The 21,361-nt window shown below is 39.0% G+C and overlaps 1 protein-coding gene across 1 annotated transcript in view; it reads left to right on the forward strand.

Annotated features, from left to right (window-relative positions):
* LOC121357709 (guanine nucleotide-binding protein G(q) subunit alpha) overlaps positions 1–21,361 on the forward strand; it is a 147,653-nt gene that overhangs the window by 46,985 nt on the left and 79,307 nt on the right. Inside the window, exon 2 of the mRNA XM_041475242.1 lies at positions 6,229–6,413. Within this exon, the coding sequence (XP_041331176.1) occupies positions 6,229–6,413 (185 nt within the window). The remainder of the gene's footprint in view (positions 1–6,228; positions 6,414–21,361) is intronic.

Raw genomic sequence — 21,361 nt, forward strand, 5'->3', positions numbered from 1 at the left:
CTGCTGCCAGCAGAATGTCATCCACATACTGTAAAACTGCTTCTTCGGTGTTATTTTTTTTCCATTGTTCTAATTGTTTTGCTAGTTGATTTCCAAATATTGTTGGACTATTTTTAAATCCCTGCAGTAGGGGAGTCCAGGTTAAGTGAACTTTGCATTCAGAGGTGGGACTTTCCCATTCAAAAGCAAATTTTTGTTTGGCTATTTTCCTCCAAGGGTATGCAGAAAAAGGCATCCTTAAGATCAATCACTGTAAACCATTTATATTCCCCTTTTAGTGCTGTCAAAAGTGTGTATGGATTAGCTACTACTGGATGAATATCTGGTACTATTTTATGTACTAACCTATATTCCCCATTTTGCTTTGTAATAGGTAGTATTGGTGTGTTATATTCTGATTCACACTCCTTCAATATCGCATATTTTAAAAAGATTTTTATAAGCTTTTCCAGCCCCTTCCTTGCCTCCCAATTAATAGGATATTGTTTTTGCCTTACTAGTTTAGCTTCAGGTTTTGGAGTAATCCTCAATGGTTTGGCCACTTTTGATTGTCCGGGCATTTCAGTTGTCCATACCAATAGGGTCACAGTGTTTTCTAACTCCTGTGGGATTTCTTGCAATTCATTTGGCTCCTGTAACATAAAAATCCTTGCCCAAATGGCTTTTGATTCTGGTGTTTAAATTTTTTTTTCCCCATCCTGAAAAATTATTTGAGCATCCAATTTTTCCAATAAATCTCTCCCCAGCAAGGGGACTGGGAATTCAGGCATATATAGAAACTGGTGAGTAATCCAATTACTTTCCTAATTTAAATGTCATGGGTTGTAAAAGGACCAAGTTTTGCTTTTCCCTGTAGCATCAATTGCATTTACCACTGTCTTGGTTTAAAACAAATTAGGAGGAAATGTCCTGAAATGAACGTGTCCTCTAAAGAGAGGTAGGTTTCAAGAGCTCCTCCCCCACAGGTTCAAAAGGAATTTCTTGGAGGAAAATGAAAAAAACCTCTGTTTATTGAAAAAGCAGAGTGCACACAGGCATGGAAAAGAAAATTAATATTGTTAGATAATGAACCTTCTCATTGTGGAGAAAGATGGTGGATTTTTAGAGTCCTGCTCGGCTTCTCCCAAGATCTGGAGCCAGAATGTGGCATCCCTGAAGACTTCCCCCTGCTGGGCCGCATGGCGTGGGGCTCCTGGCAATGTTCAGGTGTTTCGGACCGGAGCAAAGCTTAACAGTTCCAGAAGAAGAAGCCACAGTCCTTGGAAAAAAACTTCTTGACTCAGCTAACAAAAAAGAAGCTAGCTAAAAGCAAAGATACAACTACCTTTTTTTTCTGCTGCATACACAGAGCCGAGTGCTGGGGAAAAGCCGAGGGAGTTAGCTGTGCTTTTGAACATAGGCCACTGAAAGAATTCCACTGCGCCCCCCCCCCCCCCCTTTGGGTTTAAAGTTACAGGACCCATGTCTGGGCATAAAGCAGACAACAGGGGATACAGTATCATAACATCACCCCAAGACAACCACATTTCTACTATGTTTCCCTTTACATGTATTCTATACAGAATAAGTTGCTCCTGTGTCCACCAAAAATTCCATTTCTTCTTTCCCCAGCCTCAATGTAACCAGGGGATCAGCTGGTCATGGATTGACCCTGGCACAGTGCCAGTGCCCCCATGAAAGGTGTATTTCCAAAATGGTTACTGTGAGATGTGACCCGGGAACAGAACAAAGCAGGCTCCAACTTGGGAATGGAGGGAAAAAACAACACTTTATTAATCTACAACATCGACATTCGACACAAAAATGTCATCTGCTTTTAACCCCTGTGTTCTCAGAGGTGTATCCAAGTCCCCAGTGGCCACACCAGGTGCCAATTTCAAATCTGGCCACTGATTGGTTTGACCATAACTTTCCCAGAAACTCACTTCCTGGTCAAACCACGACAGGTAGAATCCCCCGGTCCCTTTCAATCTTCATCTTCTAGTGGCCTAATCTTTAAGACCAGGTCCAGCTTTCCAGCCTGTGGGCATTCTCCCTTCCAATGCCCCTTTTCCTTGCAGACTGCACACTAGTCTTCCCTTAACCATTGTCAGGGAAACAGTGGAAGCCTCCCACCTCCCCTTCTTCCCCCCCACCCGACCTCCCCTGTTGGCCAGTCCCTTAGTACCCTCCACAGGTCCCCTAGCCACCCCAGTTGCAAGCAGTTTGTCATGCCTCTTGTTTTCCCTTCTAGCCTGCCATAGTTCATTTTCCCTATCCCTGTCGTGATATACTTTCCACGCTTCATCTAACAACATTCCTAAGTCATGTGACTGTGCTCCTTCCAGTTTCTGGAGTTTCTTTCCAATATCTGGGGTAGACTGCCCTATAAAGGTAGTTGCTAACTGTACAGCCTCCTCTGGGTTCTCAGGATCCAAATCAATATATTTTCTGGCAGTCACCTTCAATCATTCCATCAAAGCTGTGGGGGATTCAGTACTGTCCTGCTTTACCTCATACAGTTTTGACCAGTTCGTGGCTTTCGGTATAGCATGCTTTACATCAAACAATATTCATCTCTGATATCTTGTTAAACAATCTTGGAGTCCCAATAAATTAGGGTTCCACCTTGGATCTGTTGAAGGAAAATTCTGATCTACAGTTCCTTCTAAGTCTCCATTAGCATGTGCCCCCTCCACCTGCTTTCTGGCCATGGTCAAAACCATCCTTTTTTCTGTGCTGTCCAACAACATATCTAACATTATTTGTATATCATTCCAGTCAGGATCCTGAGTTCTAATTATGGTTTCAAATACTTTAGCAACTCGATCCAGATCCTCTCTATAAACTCCCGCTGCCTTTTTCCATGACATTAAATCCACAATTGAAAATGGGGTCTTTACTGTTACTGGCCCATGATTCCCAACTGCCTTTCAGAGGGGAGCCATCAGAATATCCCCAGCATCCCCCCAACATCTCCTTGTTGCCTTCTAGTGCATCCTGCAATCAGGCTAAAATCCTCTGATCCCCTAAAGCATTCTCTCACTTCCAGTCCACTGTCCCATGACCTACTTATGCATCTAGCCGCGTTCCCTGCCGATTCATCATTCACCCCACCTGTTCCCTGCTGATTCAGCATTCACCCCACCTGCTCTTTGCTGTAGAGCAACCATCATCTCTAAATCATCCTCGTCCTCTCTTCCTCGCTTTTAGCACCTCTGCCCTAGGCTGCACACAGAACACCACCTTTTCAACTCTTTGCCTTTCTTTTCCTTTTCAAGTGCAAAAATTAGTGGATCTTGCGGGGTCCTCCCACATTCCTTTTGCCACTCTGGATGATTTCTTAGGGTGAAAAACAAGTCAACATAAGGAACTTCATTCCACTTATTTTCCCTTCTACAAAACAACATTAGTTGCAACAGGGTGTTATACTGTAAGGTTCCGTCCTTAGGCCACTTCTTTTGTTCTTCCAGCATGTAAAGTGGCTACCACTGATTACAGAATTGTATGTTTTTCACGCATGAGGGAATACCCCAAATTTGTTTCCAATGTTTCAAGATACATCCCAGCGGTGACTCCTGTGATACCCCTTTTGAGGTTTTGTTTCACATTACAAGAAATTACTGTTTAGGAGCTCCTTAGAAGGGAGTCTAACCATTCCCTTTTCTCACCTTCGGTACCCTTAAACCAAACCCTGTGTAGCTTTTGCTGTGCCTTATAGGTAGGTTAACAGTTAACATCTTTAGAGTAAAGAATGCCTTTATCTTACCAGGGGTCTTGCTACGATTTCCTTTGGATCAGGGATGGAAGGTTCTCCCCGAGAATCCTTCGGTGCTGGCTGGAAGTCCTGTGATCCCTTGGATCTGTTGAAAATCAGGAATCTGTCCCATCTGGGGCACCAAAACTCTTACCAAAAAATCGGTAAAATAAGAAACCCCTTAACACCAATGTAGCATTAAGAAGCAGGCATTCTTTATTTGACTGGGTGCACGGGGGGATAGCTCCTCCCAAAGCCGTGCATGCTGGGTACAGGAAAGTTTCTGTTTAGATATTGTATTTTGCATACATATTCATTGATTGTCCCAGACTAAACCAACATGTAATAATCATTTCCCTGAAATCATTAACATATTTCCCCTCTTCTTTACTCATGCGTTCTTCTGTCCTGGAGGTCTCTCTGGTGGTTGTAGACCCCAGTGTTCCAGGTGACCTGGCTGAGTTGGCAGGACACTGAGACTGGTGAACTTCCAGTTCTCCTTCTTACAGAATGGGCATTGGGCAGTTTCTGTAGGCCAGTAGTTTTGGAGAATAAGCATTGTGTTAGCTCACCAGGTGTAAGCCATTTTTTATCTGGTAACACACCTATGAGGAAAAGAAAATAATTAGTTGCCTAGCCAACATGAGAGTGCTTATCCTTCCTCTTCCATCACAGTGCAGGCATCTCCTATATCACACCAGGAAGCATGAAAGCCTCAGCAGTCCAACTGCTGTTGTATATACTTCAAAAGCTTTTTAGGTAAGCTCGTGTTCTATACTCTCCATCTTGGAGATTTGGTGCATACCATTTCCATAATTTAGCAGATTCTGACCAGACTGCCAAACAAAAGATAATAGCTCCTGGAAACAACAATTTGCAGGCGATAATGGTTGTATAATGGCCCTTTAGCTATTTTTGGCCACCTGTCCTGCCAACTCTAGTGCTTGGCTTTGACTTAATGGCTCTGCTCCTAGCATACATCATTCCTTAGCATGAGCTGTGATAGCCAAAAATTTAAGTGGGAGTTTAATGAACAGTCACACACAGTAAAGACAAAATCTTGTAGAGACTTTGAGGTTAGATTTTGAGGAGTACTACCTGAAACACTTAAGAGTTGCAAGCACAGAATCATGCTTTAACCTTGCATTGCACTGTCACGTGATGTTCATGCATCTGAGACATAACACACAACAGACCTTTGTTGCTCATCGGCCAGTGTGTTTTATTGTTTGGGGCTTGCTTTTATAGGAAATTCAAAAACTCCTGGCTCTAAACAGTCATTGCTCTAAACTCCACGCCTCCTAGACTCTGAACCAGTCAAATGCTTGTACTTTAGGAGAGTTGTTATTGGTTGAAACCTCTTTCAGTCAGCCCAGAGGCTGGTTTATGGAACTGGGCTGGATTTCTTATTTATAACCGGATTCATGTTCAGTACGAATCAGCTTGTACTGCAACATTGCACTGCTTGTGAAATACACTACTCTGAGACACCTAAAACATCATGTAAAGCATAAGGCTTTCTTTGTCCTGGTAGTCAAGTATTATATCATAAATGAGGCCTGAAAGCTTTATAAAAATGATCAAAATAGAATCTAGGCTGAAAGGCTAAGTACTGCATGCATTTAAATGCATTGCATTTCTTAGGGAGCTAAATAGCTAGGTGTACATGCAGCATTCACATGGCTGTGCAACTATTTTAAATTTCAATTCTTTCTTATAAAGTATTCATATGATTTGATTGCTTAGATAAGCTCAGTTAATCACAGAGAGACTGAATTTTTCCAAAGGAAAAAATGCTGTGTGATATATTTTGTGCAAAATTCCAAACAAGCAAATCTTAACTTTAAATTGATAAACATGCAGAATATTGATTTATTAGTCATTTATGCTTTGTGTAAAGTACAAAGACATAAAAAAATTTAAAGGAAGTAATGACTGTCCATTAACAAATACAAGCCAAATTTTACTTAAAGCTGATTTTATATATTTCTGAGGTTGAAGTTTGCACAACTATAATTGTTATATTATTTGGCTTTCTAAAAATTATGTGTTGGTTGTATATTGCTGCTTACCATAATGTTCTGAAATTTGGCCACATAAGCTAATTTTTGTTCTTACTCTAAGACTTTTTTTGTGATAGAACATCTAATAGTAATTCCCTATAGTTGAGAACTATTTCTTTGGGATTGGAATTTTATGCTTATAATTTTAAATACCCAGTGGTGTATTCTAGATTTTTTGGAGAAGTTTTGTTTTAGTCATTAACTCATTGCTATTTTTTTCCTGCCTGTATTTTGTCTTCAAAAAAAAAATTAATTCAATGTTGCTTCAGTTGTTACTGTGTTACTGCTGTCTTGATATTGAAGCAAGCACCTTGTAAGCACCATAACCACTTGACAGTGTTTTGCCTTGAACTTAACAAGCTGTCCGCTTTGTGCAGAAAAGTCATGTTTGTGTCCATTGGCTGAAGTATATTCTTATTTGTCTTGCAGGCACAGGAGAGAGTGGCAAAAGCACATTTATCAAGCAGATGAGAATCATTCATGGATCAGGTTACTCTGATGAAGACAAAAGGGGCTTTACGAAATTGGTGTACCAGAATATATTTACAGCGATGCAGGCCATGATCAGAGCCATGGATACCCTCAAAATCCCATACAAGTACGACCATAATAAGGTGAGATTTTTGTTTATTTCCATAGCTGAAATTTTTCCTCTTTTATCTTTAGGAAATGTACTGAAGTCTCTAAAAATTATAAATCACAAATTATATTCTACCTAAAGTTTAGAAGAAAAGGGCTTCTTCCAGTCCTACCTCTAGTTCTCTGCCCTTTGCACTACTCTGACAACACAGGTGCTGTTCTTATCAAGATGTTTGGGGGGTTTGTCATAGCAAGAGGGTAGAGGGCAGGCTGCTGTTTGCCTGTGACTTTAATTATCTTTTTTCCCTTCCTCCCAGCTCATGTTCTGGCCAGAGCACAGTTAAGTAATTTTTCTGGTTTGTACCAGTACTACTTAAGGTTTTCCATTAATATTATGTGGGGGGGAAAAATATTAGAAAAATAGGTGGGAATATCTGCTTGTATGTGAGTATATTATGAAATAAAACTTTTGATACAAGGCCTTAGAATAAACAAATTCTTTTGAAAGTGATGACATCATTGAAACTTTGAAAGAAAATACATTTAAAGCATTTTGTAAGGTTTATCTTTGATTAACCTGACTTCTTTAAATTTTTGTTCCATTCAGAAATTTTCCATTTAAAATCAAATGCATAACTGGTATAACTGGTATTAAAATGGAAATTTGCATGTGTATTTCAGCTCCATGTTTTTGCTGTACATAATGCACTGAATTTCCTAACAAGCTGACTTGAAGACTTAGTTGATTGTGAAGCGTACTTTTTTTTTTCAGAAACTGTACTAACAGCCATTTTGCTGTAGTATATGGAAGTCCTAATCATAAATCAGTAAATTGTTTTCTTGTATTACACTGCAAAGTGTTTTGTATTGTTCAAATTGAGTGTTCAATTTATATAGGCTGTTTTTGTATAGTTGTAGTGAATTAGATGTGTCATAGCTGTATATGTGTGGCCAGACTGTTCTAATTAGAGCTGTTAATTTCTCTATATAAAAATACCTTGACTTAAAGTGACTCTGTCTTTGCACTCACCTCTTTCACAAGCATTTCCATCAGTTCTAGGTGTGGATTAAAGTACAACTTGCCAAAGTTGCCAGGTTCTAGATGCAATTCCTTTAAAAACGTGGGGATTTTTTAATTCAATGAAATTAAAAATGCAAACTTGTTTCTCCACCTCCTTCCTTTTTTATCTCCATTGAGAAGGCAAATTCATTAGCCTTGCAACCTAAAAAACACAGGAAGGGCATTTACTATTAATTTGAATCTCATAAAAAAAATTGGTCTCTAGAGAATATCTCACAGTTCGAGTAACTGCATATTTTTAGCATCGTACTTGTCTTGTCCAGTAGCTTAGAAAACTACAGCTCAAGCTGATGTTTGTATTGCTGAGCCTAAAGAAAAGAGAGTGAAGTGACACTTATCAAATTCAAAAAGTCCGGTTAGGTAGACATTTGTGATCTTTGTACAGTGTAAAAAAATGACATCCAGGCTGGATTATTTTAATATCAGTGTAGGAAGAGGCATGTTGTAAGTTAAGGAAGTTCTTCCAGTGTTGTGTTGGCTTCATAGTAAGTGATATAATTAAAGAGGCAGAGTCTGAATTTCATTGTCCTATATTATAATAATCTAGGATCTTTGAAATATTTATTATCAGAATAATGAAAGTCAATTGAGAAATGTAAACATTACTGTTTACATTGTTATGTCTCAAAACTGATGGTAATGCATTGTATCCTACTACATCACACTTTCCATCACACTTTTTTGTCTTGTCAGTTTCAGAATATGAGCTCTACTGAGCTTTAAGATAATAGGTGAGGGTTATCTCTTAGGGATCTGACATAGGAAATGGTGGCTTATGGACTAGGTTTTTAGTTTCCATTTGAGTAAACTGTGACTGTGTTTCAATTTTTTTTTTAACCAGAAATTTTGATTTTTTTATATGCATCTTGAATTTTGGAGAAGCAGTTTATAAAATTCAGAGAAGCCTTAGGTAGAGTTTTTTGTCCTGTTTTTTTACAGAAATAGACTTGAGCAATTCTCAAAATTGCCTGTCTGCAAAGTTTTTGTGAATGTACAATAGTAACTCATGTGCAGCCACTGACACTCAAATTAAACTTCAAAACATCTTGCACATATTTTTAAATAATTTTTTTAATTGTCTTTTTAGAAATCTGACCTGTGTATTTATGTTCCTGTCAATCCTTTCAAATTCTGAATTAAAACATTAAATTTTTTATCTTCTGACATTCCCAGTGTTGTCCATAGTGGCTTAGAAGTCATTGCTCCAGGTAATGTAGCCCCCTATTTCTCCTTTTCTATCTTTCTTCATGCCTAATATTGCTGAAGGAAGGCTTTTTATTTTTCCTCTCCTGTTGTTACAGAACTTTTACTAAATAAATTTACTACTGTGCTAAAGAACTACTACCACTTTTACCCATTATTGTTCCCTTTCAGTGTAATTTCCAGAAGACAGTTGCCTCATCTTACAGATTGTCAGGAAGATGTCACTCAGCAGTAGTTATCAGGCAGAAAATCTTATTTGAATCCATATACATAATTTCCCATGAGGCTTCTTAAATATTTATAATAAGATACCTAGCGTAAGATAGAGCAGGTTACACGAAACTATAAGCACTGAAAACATAAAATGATGCCTTAAACTAGGCCAAGAATTTTCCTGTAAGTTGTCTCCATTGGTGAAGTTGTTTCTTTATTTAAGCCTATTTCCCTAAAAGAAACGTTTAAAAATTAAAAACAAGCAGATACAGGAAAATGGTTTTAAAGTCCAAAATCTTACTGAAATTGTCTTCAAGGCCAAGTTTACTTTGTTAATAGCTCCACACCCCCACCCCCATAGAAGTAATCTGTTGCTATCTTGTTGCAAAGGTTTCATACCTTCTTGGTGATTTCTCATGGGCAGCTCCTCACAGCACTGACTCCCTTCTCCCTCTTTCTCCTTCTCATCCTCCTGCTACTCTGCACAAGCAACAAACTCCATCTTACATCTCAACCAGCCAAACCACTCTTTTACAATACCCCTCCTAATTGGATCCAGCTGTGGCCTATTAAGGGCAGGCTTGTTCTTAATGCTTGATAATTAGCACAGGTGTAACTCCTTAGGGGTGAGATTACCTTCACCACTATCTCTATTCTCCTACATTCTATCTATCCACAGTAATCTACTGTAACAAACTATCCTGGTTTAGGGCAAATTTGAGAGAAAACTTCCAAAGGGGCTCCTCTAGAAAGCAGATTCAAGTGGCCCCTCCCCCAACTGCTTCGGGAAAAGATTTCCTTGGAGAAAAGTGGAAAAAAACTGTTTACTTAACAGGAAAAGCATTCACCAACACAAAAAATGAACAATATTAAACAATAAAACATCTTGCCAATCTGAAGAGATGACAAACTCAGAAAGTCCTTTTCATGGGTTGCAGCTCGGCTCATCCAGTCTGTTATCAGTCCTTCTGGCACTGGAAATGCTATGGCCCAGACCCAGCCTGGTGGGCCACAGGTGTGAGCTGCCGGCGCTCTTCTGGGTGTTCAGTCCAGAGCAGGTTTAAACAGTTCCAAGAAAAAGAAAAACCACAGTTCAGGGAACTTCTCTGCCTCAGCTAGCTAAAAACTAACTAAAAGCAAAGGAGAGCTCTGTCCCGCTGTCTGTCCATCTGCAGACAACTCAGTCCAGGAGCAGGAATGTGGAGGAGTGAGTGCAGTGTCTGAAAACAAATGTGTGCTTCTTCTCTCCCCCCCTTCGCTCTCAGAACCAGTCTTAAAGGTGCAAAACTTATTTCTGGACTAAACAGATGAATGGGGATACAATTCAGCATCATAAAGTCACCCCAGGACACAAACACACAAAAGTAAGATATCAGGATCAGGTATGGAGTCAAATTACATAAATTCTCATCTCAAGTAGTGGAGTCTTAAAAGTTTTGGATCTCTTCAGTGAAATTTCATGTTGAACAACAAAGTAGTAATTTCATATGACATTTTTTTTCTCCCTGGTTAAAGTAGGTATAAAGTCTAAACATTAGGGATATGTGAACAACATAGATTGGAGAAAAGGACCTCCCTCATATACCTTACCTGGTATTCAAAGAGTATGAAGGATTGAATCCCAAGCATCAGCATGCAAGCTGTGTGTGAGATGCATTGACTCTCAGATGATGCAGAATCTGCAGGATTTATGGCCTTCTAAAAAAAATTATTATATTTTTGGGATGTTGAAATGAAATGCTTCTAAAGAATAGCTTATTGGTCTGGAATACACATAATAAAAAACTGAACTGTGCCATATTTGTAAAAAGTATTCTTCAGCATCTCAAAGCTGAAGCAGAGAGCTTAAAAGCAGGTTGCAGGAAAAAGGGATTTATACTAGTCATGTTAGTTAGTGCTCCTAATACTCTCAGATGTCTTCCTTCAGACACACAAAACTAAAGAAAAATTACCCAGTAAATAAAAGTCTTGCAATCAGTTAAATGCTTCTAATACTATGAAGCTACTAATGCAATTTTTTTCCACAAGAAATAGATTACCTAAGAGCAAGCCGATATGGAAAAGAGTGCAGTAAGTTTTCAAGTATTGTAATCAATTAACATCTATGCAGATAAAGAAATTAAAGATTAATTTTTTTGTTCATGAGTTTTGTTTGATATGAGGTAAAAGCGGGTTCCCCCAATAGCTTTACATTTCCTCCTATGAGGATTTGCTTTAAAGAGGGCTTCAATAAAGCCATGAACATTTTTTTCTTCAGTGCTTCATAAAGAATAAGCTTCCACAATCCAAAGTAGAACTCAGTCTACCCCTAACTGCTTTTCTTTTTATCTGTCTTTCTCTGTTGGTCATTTATTTCTCTCTTACCTAGCTGGTCTTTCTCCTGTTTTATTTTACATTTGACCTTATAAAGTTTTTATCTGTTTATCTGTGACCATATTGTCCTACTCTCTATTGTTTTCATTTTTCATTACATTTAAAGGAAATTTTTTTAAAAGTCATTGCTTACTTCCCTTTTTTGTTTACCTTTTGGTTAGAGCTGAAATTTCTTGCATTTGCCTGTATTGCTCTGTGAGTGAAGCCCCTCTCCTTGGGCCCTAGAGGCTCCCCTGATGGGGGAAAACCTCCTTTTAACAGTTCTGTGCCAGGATTGAGAAACGCATGGGACTTTTTTCGGTCTTCAGGTTGCTGTGCATTTTTATCTTATCAGAAACTTGCCATGCCGTCTGCCAGACTTAGCACGCAAGAAAGTACAGCAAAAATGGTCACAAGGTGTACAGTTTCAAGGTCTTTTAAAGCTGCTTTATCCAATTAAATCTTAAAACATACTTTATTTCGACCTTTCCATCAATAACCAATCCTTTGTCTGTCCACATAACCTCTGCACTGCGGCTTCCTGTGGCCAATCACCCTGTGCCACCAACACTGCAGAAAATGGAGTAGATGAAGAAGAAGAAGCTCGAAACAACGCCCAAGATCCTCCATCTTGCCTCCTATCTACCTCTATACTAAAATCCCAAAACTCACACTCACTAAAATCCCAAAATTTCTCACCCTGTGACAAACTACACTGTTCTCTATGATCTATTTCACACGCTTGTAGACTCCAATCCATCTCAAAATCTTGGAAATCTCCATGGGCAAAGGTTAAAGGCAGTCTTCCCTGGAGGCCAGGACCCCTCAGGGCAGGCAGAGAAATATTCCCTGTGCCCTGGGTTCCAACATTGCTCCAATGATTATATAAATTATTTGTTTCCATCTCTTATATTCTTCTTTACTTTTTCATATTTTAGCCCAACAGAAGTGACTTTTAGATTATATTTTTTTCCAAGTGTAGGAAAAATGATTGTCTATCAGAGGTAAGATAGGTTAGCAGAGTCACTCAAAGAACTAAAAATATCTTTTGTTTGCATTTTAAAACAGCTGCAAGCCCACAAAATTAAATTAATCAATCACATTGAAGTTCATGCATGTGCTAACATTTAATTTTGAAATGAATAGGACCTAGATTATTTAATATATATGCCAGATATAGAATACTGTAGGCATAAATTTGAAAACTCAATGTTAGCTACTCATATTTCAGTGCATTAAAATTTCTCCATTCCTTCTTTTATATTTTATTTTAAGAGAAGCACTTTATCTTTCTTGGAACATAATGTTTTAAGTTATTAACTACCCTTTGCAAATGGGAAATGAGAAGTCAAGTACAAAAGCACATGTGTGGGGTGTGATGTCCATGTTTTATCTTTCCAATTCCACCATTTTACTCCTAGTAGAGAGAATGGGTGGTTAAAATGCTTGCTTACAGATTCTTGTAGATTTTGTGATAGCTCCTGCAGATGTTAAAGGATGGTAATTATACAAGATGTTTCTAGCTTTTTTTTTTTTTGTCATTGTTGTTTCCTTTTTATAAGTATTCTTTCTCTTTTACTTTAGATATGCTTGTTACAGTTATTTTTCTTATTGAGTGTCTGAAAAGAAATATTCATATGACCATGCATTCTGATAATAAAAATATTAAATACTCTCTGGGCAACTTTTCTATGTAATAGACGTCCAGAGTTTATTTTAAGGTAATAAGTAAGATGTCACAGTCTTGAAATGATTCTGATTTTTTTCCTTCATTAGCAGTAGTTTAATAGCTATATGGGTATTTATATTGTATATAATTTTTTCTTACAGCAAAATATTTGTTAACTTCCTATTTAGTTAATTTATTTGTACAAATTGTGTTTACATAATCCAGCATTCAATTCTGAAATAATTTCAGATTTAAATATTTTCTTAAAACTCTCTGAAACTTTGGAAAATATTTTCTACCCCCTGTAAACATTTTTTTGGGAAACTAACTGATGCAGTTATGTTCCATCTATGTTATGTGAAAGTACTAAAACCTTTTCAGTCTTATGTCTTCATTGTTCATTTCTACTAACTCACAAGATTTGCTTGAAATAAGATTTACTGCCATGAATTAAGAAACTGTCAGCAAAAATGGGCCATTTTTTCCTCAAGATTTTATTGGTGTCTCTTTTTAGTTTGCACTTCCTATGTGGAAGAAGATGTAACATCCTGTAGTGGTTTTGGTTTGCTAATTTTTCATTTCTTGGGTTTCAGCACCAAATAATGTGGTGGATTGAGTGCTGGAAAAATGCCACTGCACCCACTAGAATTACTCATTTTCTGTTGTGAGATAAGAATTAACAGGAGAGCAAAGCAGGCTCAAACTTTAAAGGGTATAAAGAAAACTTTATTAACAGAACTAAAAGAAGAATAATAAGAATCAGAATAAACCTTTAAAACACTTTTCCTCCCCCCTAACTCTTCTTTCCTTTCTCACTGACAAAGTACAGAGACAAAACCTGGTATTTTCAGTCAGTTTACCACCTCTAGAATAGTCTTTCTTCAGTTCACTTAGGAAGAGGAGTCTCTCTTGCCATGCCATGGAGACTTCTCCGCAAGAAACAGTTCTCTCGTGGCTTCAATTTCCAGGAATAGCAGCTGCCCAGAAATCTGCATTTGTGAAGTCCCTCCTATCTTTCACAGCCTTCCCACAGCTGTGTTCCTGGGCCATGTCAACTTATTGGGGTGCTATTTTTAAGGATGAGCTGTTCTAGCATAAAAACAAAAGTTCTCTTCTATTCCTGGGGCAAAGTTTCTCATCTCTCTCATTTCTCTCTGTTAAAACTTCTCATTTGATCACAGCTACTGCAACATCTGCTTATTTCAACACTAGCACCTGTGTTCATGGCTGTGGTTAGAATGCTACATCCCCCCAATGCATTTAATGAGTTATAGGGAAAAAGAGTCTGATGTATCAATTATAGTCTTTTTCATAGCTTTACAAGAGGATTTCAGCCCAAAATTAAAGCATCTCCTCATTCTCCTCCAATCTGGAATTTGACTTCGTTACTGACCTCAGTGTCTCATGTTGTCTTTTATATGTCTTCACTCTTTTCTTTCACTCAAGATAGGATCAATGTTTTGCAAGTTTCATCTGTGCAGTGAAAGAGTTAATATCTTGCCCAGGCCTGCGTGTGGCCATGTGATTTTGGTGGGAGCTGTTTACGATGAAGATGAAAGTTTCTTTGGTGGCCATGTGTCTTGGTTTAGGGTAAGTTTGGGAGATAACTCTCAAAGGGGCTTCTTTACGAAAGCAGATTTAATTGCCTTCTCTTCTTCAACTGGTTCGGGAGAAAATATCTTCTTGGAGAAAAAAGTGGAAAGAAACCTGTTTATCAAAAAATAGAACCCAAACAATATTAAACAATAAAACTTATTACTGCTCTAAAAAAAACCACTCAGAACAGTTTCCACCTTTAGGAGTCTTACTGCAGATGGGTTTTTTGATAGTCTAGGCAAGGTATTTAATTGCTTGACACCTTCTGTCTCTACAGCAGCTATTCCGAATGCTCATCTGAGTCCTTTTGGGTTTTTGAAATATCCACTTCAGAGATAATTTATGCTTAAAATACATGGGGCTTCTGGGCTAGTTACAATAGGGTGTTTTTTCCACTCATTTCTAGTCAGGCTCAACTCAGCTTCTACTAAAGTAAAATCCTGTGATCTCTCTGTCACACCAGCGATAGAAACAGATTCTGTTTCTACATGTCTTGATGGGATTAATGTGCACTGCACACCAGTATCAACTAAAGCTTTATATTTTTGTGGTTCAGATGTGCCAGGCTAACGAATCTACACTGTCAAAAAAACACGGTTTTCTCTAGCCTCTACTTGGCCAGAGGCAGGACCCTTCTAAGCCTGGTTATCTTTCTTTTTTTGGGCATATGTCTTGGAGGTTCCTTCAAGGGGATCAAAAATATTGGCATCATCTTCATCTATGGCAGCTTGGTTACGGGCTACTGGAGCTGCTTCCCTTTTGGAACTTTTTCTCTGAGTTTTCAGTTCACGAACCCGTTGGGCCAGAGTAGCAGTTGGCTTTCCATCTTATCTCCTCATGTTTTCTTTACAATCGCGCAGGAAGAACTATAGCTCAGCTCGTGGGATGTACCTTCTCTTTCTATCTGGGGAACGTCTGCGTTGGGTACCAGAACCTCTGATCTGTACTGCTGAGATTTGGAGAAGGTCTTCTTTAATCTCTTTTTGAGCTTCTTATGATTCTTCTCAATCTTATCCTCTAATCTCTGCAGACGTGTTTCTACCGCTGCGATTCTGGCATGTGTTGGGCTATGCACAGCATCTGCATACGCTCGAAGCTTCTTCGCCATATCGAGCACAGTCTTATATGTATTATCTTGCTTCATTATTGCTAAGGCAGAAGCGTATTCAGGTGGCCCAAGTCGTATAAGTTTCTTCTACATTACAGGTGTGCATGGTACTTGGTCCAGATTCCTAGTTGTTATATCATCTGAGAAAATGAGTTTTGCCACTGTCATCTCTCTCAGGTGTTGGATCTTTTGTTCTATGGTTTTTTACTGTGTCTGCTGTATATAGAGATCATCTGCACATAAGTATTTTTGTGCTACACTGTCCAGGACCTGTTTCTAGAGGCTGTGAGGGCTAGCCCTGCTCATCATACTTTGATCGATGACAGGATCATATGGCAGGGATTTTAAATGCTTTGCTTCAGTACTATCCAAAATCGTAACCTCCCCTGCAGCATTTCACAGGCGGACTAACTAACTAATTATAGATTTGTTAGGTTGTCGTCTGTAATCTTTTCTTAGGCTGAATTTGATCAGATGGGAAGTCTCAGTCTATAGGATCAGAAAATTCCTTTAAAGTCTAGCCCATCTCCTCCCATTTCTTACTCCAGTCAAGATTTTTCCTGCTTTGTTTTACTCCTGAATCAGGAGTCTCTCTAACTCCTCTAGAAATTTCAGCTTTCATTTTATATACACTTCAGACAGTATAGAAAAGACTTAATAAATTAAATGCCAGAAAGATGGTTTCTTTAACATTCAGGGGAAACTGAACATTCTCTGGAAGAGTCTTAAAGGTGTAAAACTTATTATTCAGTATGAACAGAACAAGATGATTGGGGATAAAAGCATCATATAGTCAACCCAGGACACCATGCTGGGAGGGTGGGGGAGTGGTTAGCATTTCAAGTAGCTAGGCTCAGACTCAGCTGCAGCACATGGGGGCCGATGCCTCCCCTCCCCTGCCTGGCAGCCGCTGGGGCCCAGCCCGGCTTTGAACCGGTCCCACAACCTCCCCCCGTCCAGCCAACATGCCAAAAGGGGGAGCGGGAACTTCTCTCTCTAAAAGCCAGAAGAAAGAGAGCTTTTCCCAGGCTTGCCTGTCTTTAAAATGTGAATCTCACAGAGGCGGATCTAGTTTTTTTAATGGTTTAATAGGTTGTTAATTCTTCGAGCTAGCTAGCTATTGGTTTTGCTAGACACAGAGGGAGCTCTTAGTAGCTCTTCTCAAAAATTACTTCCATAGTTAGCTCTTTCCCTCCTCCTCACCACAAATCAATTAATGCAAAACCAGCACACGTCTGAAATGCAAGAAAGCTTCCTCTTATTATACAGTTCAGGTTTGGTTTAGAAAATTGGCTAAATGTTAAGCAAATTTGTTGTGGGTTTTTTTTAAATATTAGAAATTAACCAACCTTTTTTTTTATCAAGTGTTTGGTTTTTTTATTATTGGTGGCACTACTACTAGTTTTGTATTTATAGTGGGATGCATTGCCTGATAGAGGTATTCTCATAATTACTTTGATTGTTGAAATTTTTTTTGTATTCTTTTCTCCCTGCTTAAAGTAGGTATAAAATCTAAACAATAGAGTTTATTACATATTCACACTATGCAATTCTGATCATATGCCTACCTGATTTCATAATATGGACCTATGTACCTCCATTCTTACAACAAAGTGAATACAAAATCTAACTTTAGGTGACTACCTAAAAGTGAGGCATGAGAAAAAGGACCAGTGTTTTATTTCTAGAACAGGAGGTGGGCGAAGAAAAATCTTAGGTATGACATTATTGGTGTTAATTTTGTTTTGACAATATGCTTTTCCAGAATCAAAGGACAAAGCTTCTGTTGCATGCCTCAATTTTGGAAAAAAAGTATATACATTTTGACTGGTTTCTGTAGATTATTTATTATTATGGTGGACCTAAGATATTGGATAAGAAGGAAATTTGTTATGAGCAAGTGGCTTCTGTGAACAGTCTTCAGTTTGACGAAACAGGAGCTTAGTATTGGGTTCAAAGGGTAACTGAGACAGAGTTTATTTGAATCCCTTCTTTCATTTCTCTAATTCTCATGTGCACTAGAGTTCATGAAATGTATGCATTGGCTGGAGTAAGTAATACTGTGAAAAAACTGTTATGATTAAGGTATTTTCATGCTAAATAAGTTTGTTTAAGGTTGGTGACTGCATTTTTCTTCCCATGACCAATAGGGCAGAGTTTAAATTTGGCTTTTGTTTTAGTTAACCTTGTTAGCTAATTTGTATACAGTGCAGCTATAGATTGCATGCACATGTTTTGCAAATTTGGAGCTTTTCTTGAATATTTTCAAAATGTAACTTATGTGACAAGTAGTTTGCTTGAAGATGTTCCTCTATTTTTAGATTTTATTTTCTTTAATTAGCTATGACCTTTGTTTTGAGAACATATGCTCTCAGTATGTATTGTTGCTGTACAAGCAGATAAATGAACACTCTTGGGATGTGCATACTTTCTTTGCATCTTGCCTTCAGTCCTTATCCTTTTGGGCCAGAGAACCAAGTGCTGTCAATTGTACAGGTTATACAAAAAAGTAACTGTCACTGGAGCATAAAAAGGGTGTTGGGCACACTTGTTCCCTTTCTGGACTCTGGTACAGACATATACTGGGTGAAGACAGAATGGAAACATGCCCTGGAGTAAAGAGGTATTAACACTGCAGTTGTGTAACCCTGGTGAATCCCATTGCAGTCTTTGTGGTGCCAATTGCACCACTTCATGACTATTTTTATGTTTTTATTTCTGTTGATCTAAAAAAAGAAAAACACAGAGATCAAAATTATTGACATTGGATTTTGTTTGATCATATTTTTCTTACCTAGTCTATATCTATTTGTAATCTACAGAAGGTTTGCTGTGTCTGTTGTAAAAAAGAAGCATCACCTTGACTTTGGAAAGTCTGACAGCAAATGGTTTTTTTCTAACTGTACCATTTATAGGGCCACACTATGTTGTTTTACATTTGTTAAGAGACTTAGAACAAAATGGAAATCAAATTTTTGTGCACTCATTTCTATTAATGTTTGTTAAATTATTTTTGCGGTAGTCCAGTAGTTTATTCTTGTATTGGGTTTGCATGGCAAGGTTTTGCTAGGGGGGAGGTACAGGCATGGCTTTTGTGAGAAGCTGCCAGAAGCTTCCTCTATGTTTGATAGAGCCAATGCCAGCTAGCTTCATGAGAGACCCATTGATGGCCAAGGCTGAGCCCATCAGTGATGGTGGTACCACCACTGGGATAACATATTTAAGTAGGGGGAAAAAACCTGTGCAACAGCAATTGCAGCCAGAAGAGAGGAGTGAGAATATGTGAGAGGAACAACTCTGCAGGCCCCAAGGTCAGTGGAGAAGGAGGGACAGGAGGCGCTTCAGGCACCAGAGCTGATTCCCCTGCAGCCCATGGTGCAAGCTCATGGTGCAAGACCATGGTGAGGCAGCTGTGCTCCTGCAGCCCATGGAGGTCAATGGAGGAGCAGAGATCCACCTGCAGCCTGTGGAGGAGACCCACACTGGAGCAGGTGGATGTTTGAAGGAGTCTGTAAGCCTGTGGGAAACTTGCACTGGAGCAGGGTCCTTGCAGGACCTGTGGAGAGAGGAGCCCACACTAGACCATATTTGCTGACAAGACTTGTGACCCTTGTGGAGGACTCATGCTGAAACAGTCTGTTTCTGAAGGACTGCGCCCCATGGAAGGGACCCATGCTGAAGCAGGTGAATGCCTGAAGGAGGCTATGACCCCATGGGAAGCCTGTGCTGGAGCAGGGTCCTGGCAGCACCTGTGGACCTGTGGAGAGGAGCCTATGCTCAAGCAGGTTTGTTGGCAGGACTTGTGAAACTGCAGGGTAGTCACGTTGGGAGCAGCCTGTTCCTGAAGGACTGCACCCTGTGGAAGGGACCTGCGCTGGAACAGCCGAAGAGTGTGAGGAGTGGTCCCCCTGAGGAGGAAGGAGCAGCAGAAACAACGCGTGACAAACTGACCACAAACTCAATTTCTTGTCCCCCTATACCACTGGGGGAGGAGATAGAGAAAATTGTTAGTAACATTAAGCTCAGGAAGGAGGGAGAGGTGGGGGGGAGGTGTTTTGAAGATTTGGTTTTCTTTCTCATTATCCTGCTCTGATTTGATTGGTAATAAACTCATTTCCCCAAGTTGAGTCTGTTTTACCCATGACAGTATTTGGTGAGTGATCTCTCCCAGCCCTTATCTCAACCCATGAGCTTTTCATTATATTTTCTCTCCTCTGTTCAGCTGAGGAGGGGAGTGATAGAGGGGCTTTGGGTACCTGGCATCCAGCCAAGGTCAACCCACCACAATTCTTGACTGCTGCTTCTCCTCAACTAGGTGCTTGACATTGCAGAACTATAGTAGCACCAATAATTCAAAGATCCTTCAAGGATGATTTAAAACACAAATCTGCTGAGTACAAAACATGAATAACTTTTACACCTGCAGGGTGCACTCGGACTACACTAGAACTTATAGTTGCGCAGAAACAGGCTTCCTGTCTCATCTAAGTATTTTAACAGGTGTTCTGACATAACAGAACTTTTTCTGCAGTGTATTTCAGTATTTCTTTTGAACTGGGTGTAGATGCAAAGTTAATATGTTATCAATCTTCTTTTTTAAAAACTGAAAAGATGTGAATAGTTTGGTTTGGAGGGGTTTTCCTTACTGTTATGATTTTTATTAAGAGTTAGAATCATAATGATATTCCAATAAAAAAAACCCAGCATCCTCCATTTCTATGACTAAGCTATAATGTCATATGTTGCTATATCATTTGGTAACAAAGGTAAAAAGGCCAGAATAATTTCATTGTACCAGTCTCTGAAAGCTAAACTTAAAGGCACATATCACAGTCAAATAGGAAGAATCTTGTATAATTTTAAGTTTTTGGAGGGTGGGGGTTTTTTACTTAACTCACAACATGTAATCTGATAAAATTGTGTGTTTTCTGGCATGAAATATTTGTATTTTTAAGAAACCTTTTTTATACATTTTTAATGTTTTCTTTGATGTTCCTATGCATTTTTTTAAAGCTGGCTTCATTCAAACTCTGGATTGAAAAGGGACTTTTGAAAGCTGAAATCTTTTGCGGTAAGGCTTTTAATTACTTTTTCCCCATGAAACCAGTACTTTCTGGGTTTCATTTGGTTCTTTTTTTCTGCCTTTCCTTTCCTTTACTTTCTCTTTCAGCTTGAAACTTTAATACTCCCTTGGCCTTTTTAAATTTAAAACATTAAAGGATTGAAAATAAAGCTGCTCAAAAAAGCGCAAAATATACTGAATATTTGTGGTGGGTTGACCCTGACTAGATGCCAGGTGTCCACCAAAGCTTGTCTATCACTTCTTTTCCTCAGCTGGACAGGGGAGAAAAAATATAACAAAATGCTCATGCCATGGGTAACCCAAAATGTTATTGTATTCCATATCCATCTGTGCCCAAAAATTGTTACTGTCTCTTTAAGGACCAGCAGTGCAGGCAGAAACAGAATCACAAGGTCAGGGGATGGTAGGGCAGGTGCTTTAAAGTCTGCTCTTTCCCAGGCAGCTCACTCTCTTTTTTTTGACTCATGATTTTTGCCTTGCTGGCTTCTTGGGTTTTGCCTTAGGCAGAGCTCACTCTTTCTTGGTTGCTTGGTTTGGCTCTTAGCTTCTTGCTATAGAGCTGAGGCAGCACGGGCAGACGCTTTTCCTTTTTGGACTCTGTTTTTGGTTTTTTTTCTCAACTTGGAGAGACTGCCTTGGGGTGAATTCTGAGCAGTGCCCCCCCCCCCCCCCCCACCC

Source organism: Pyrgilauda ruficollis, unplaced genomic scaffold (assembly GCF_017590135.1).
Source record: "Pyrgilauda ruficollis isolate IOZ18807 unplaced genomic scaffold, ASM1759013v1 scaffold341, whole genome shotgun sequence".
Taxonomy (NCBI): domain Eukaryota; kingdom Metazoa; phylum Chordata; class Aves; order Passeriformes; family Passeridae; genus Pyrgilauda; species Pyrgilauda ruficollis.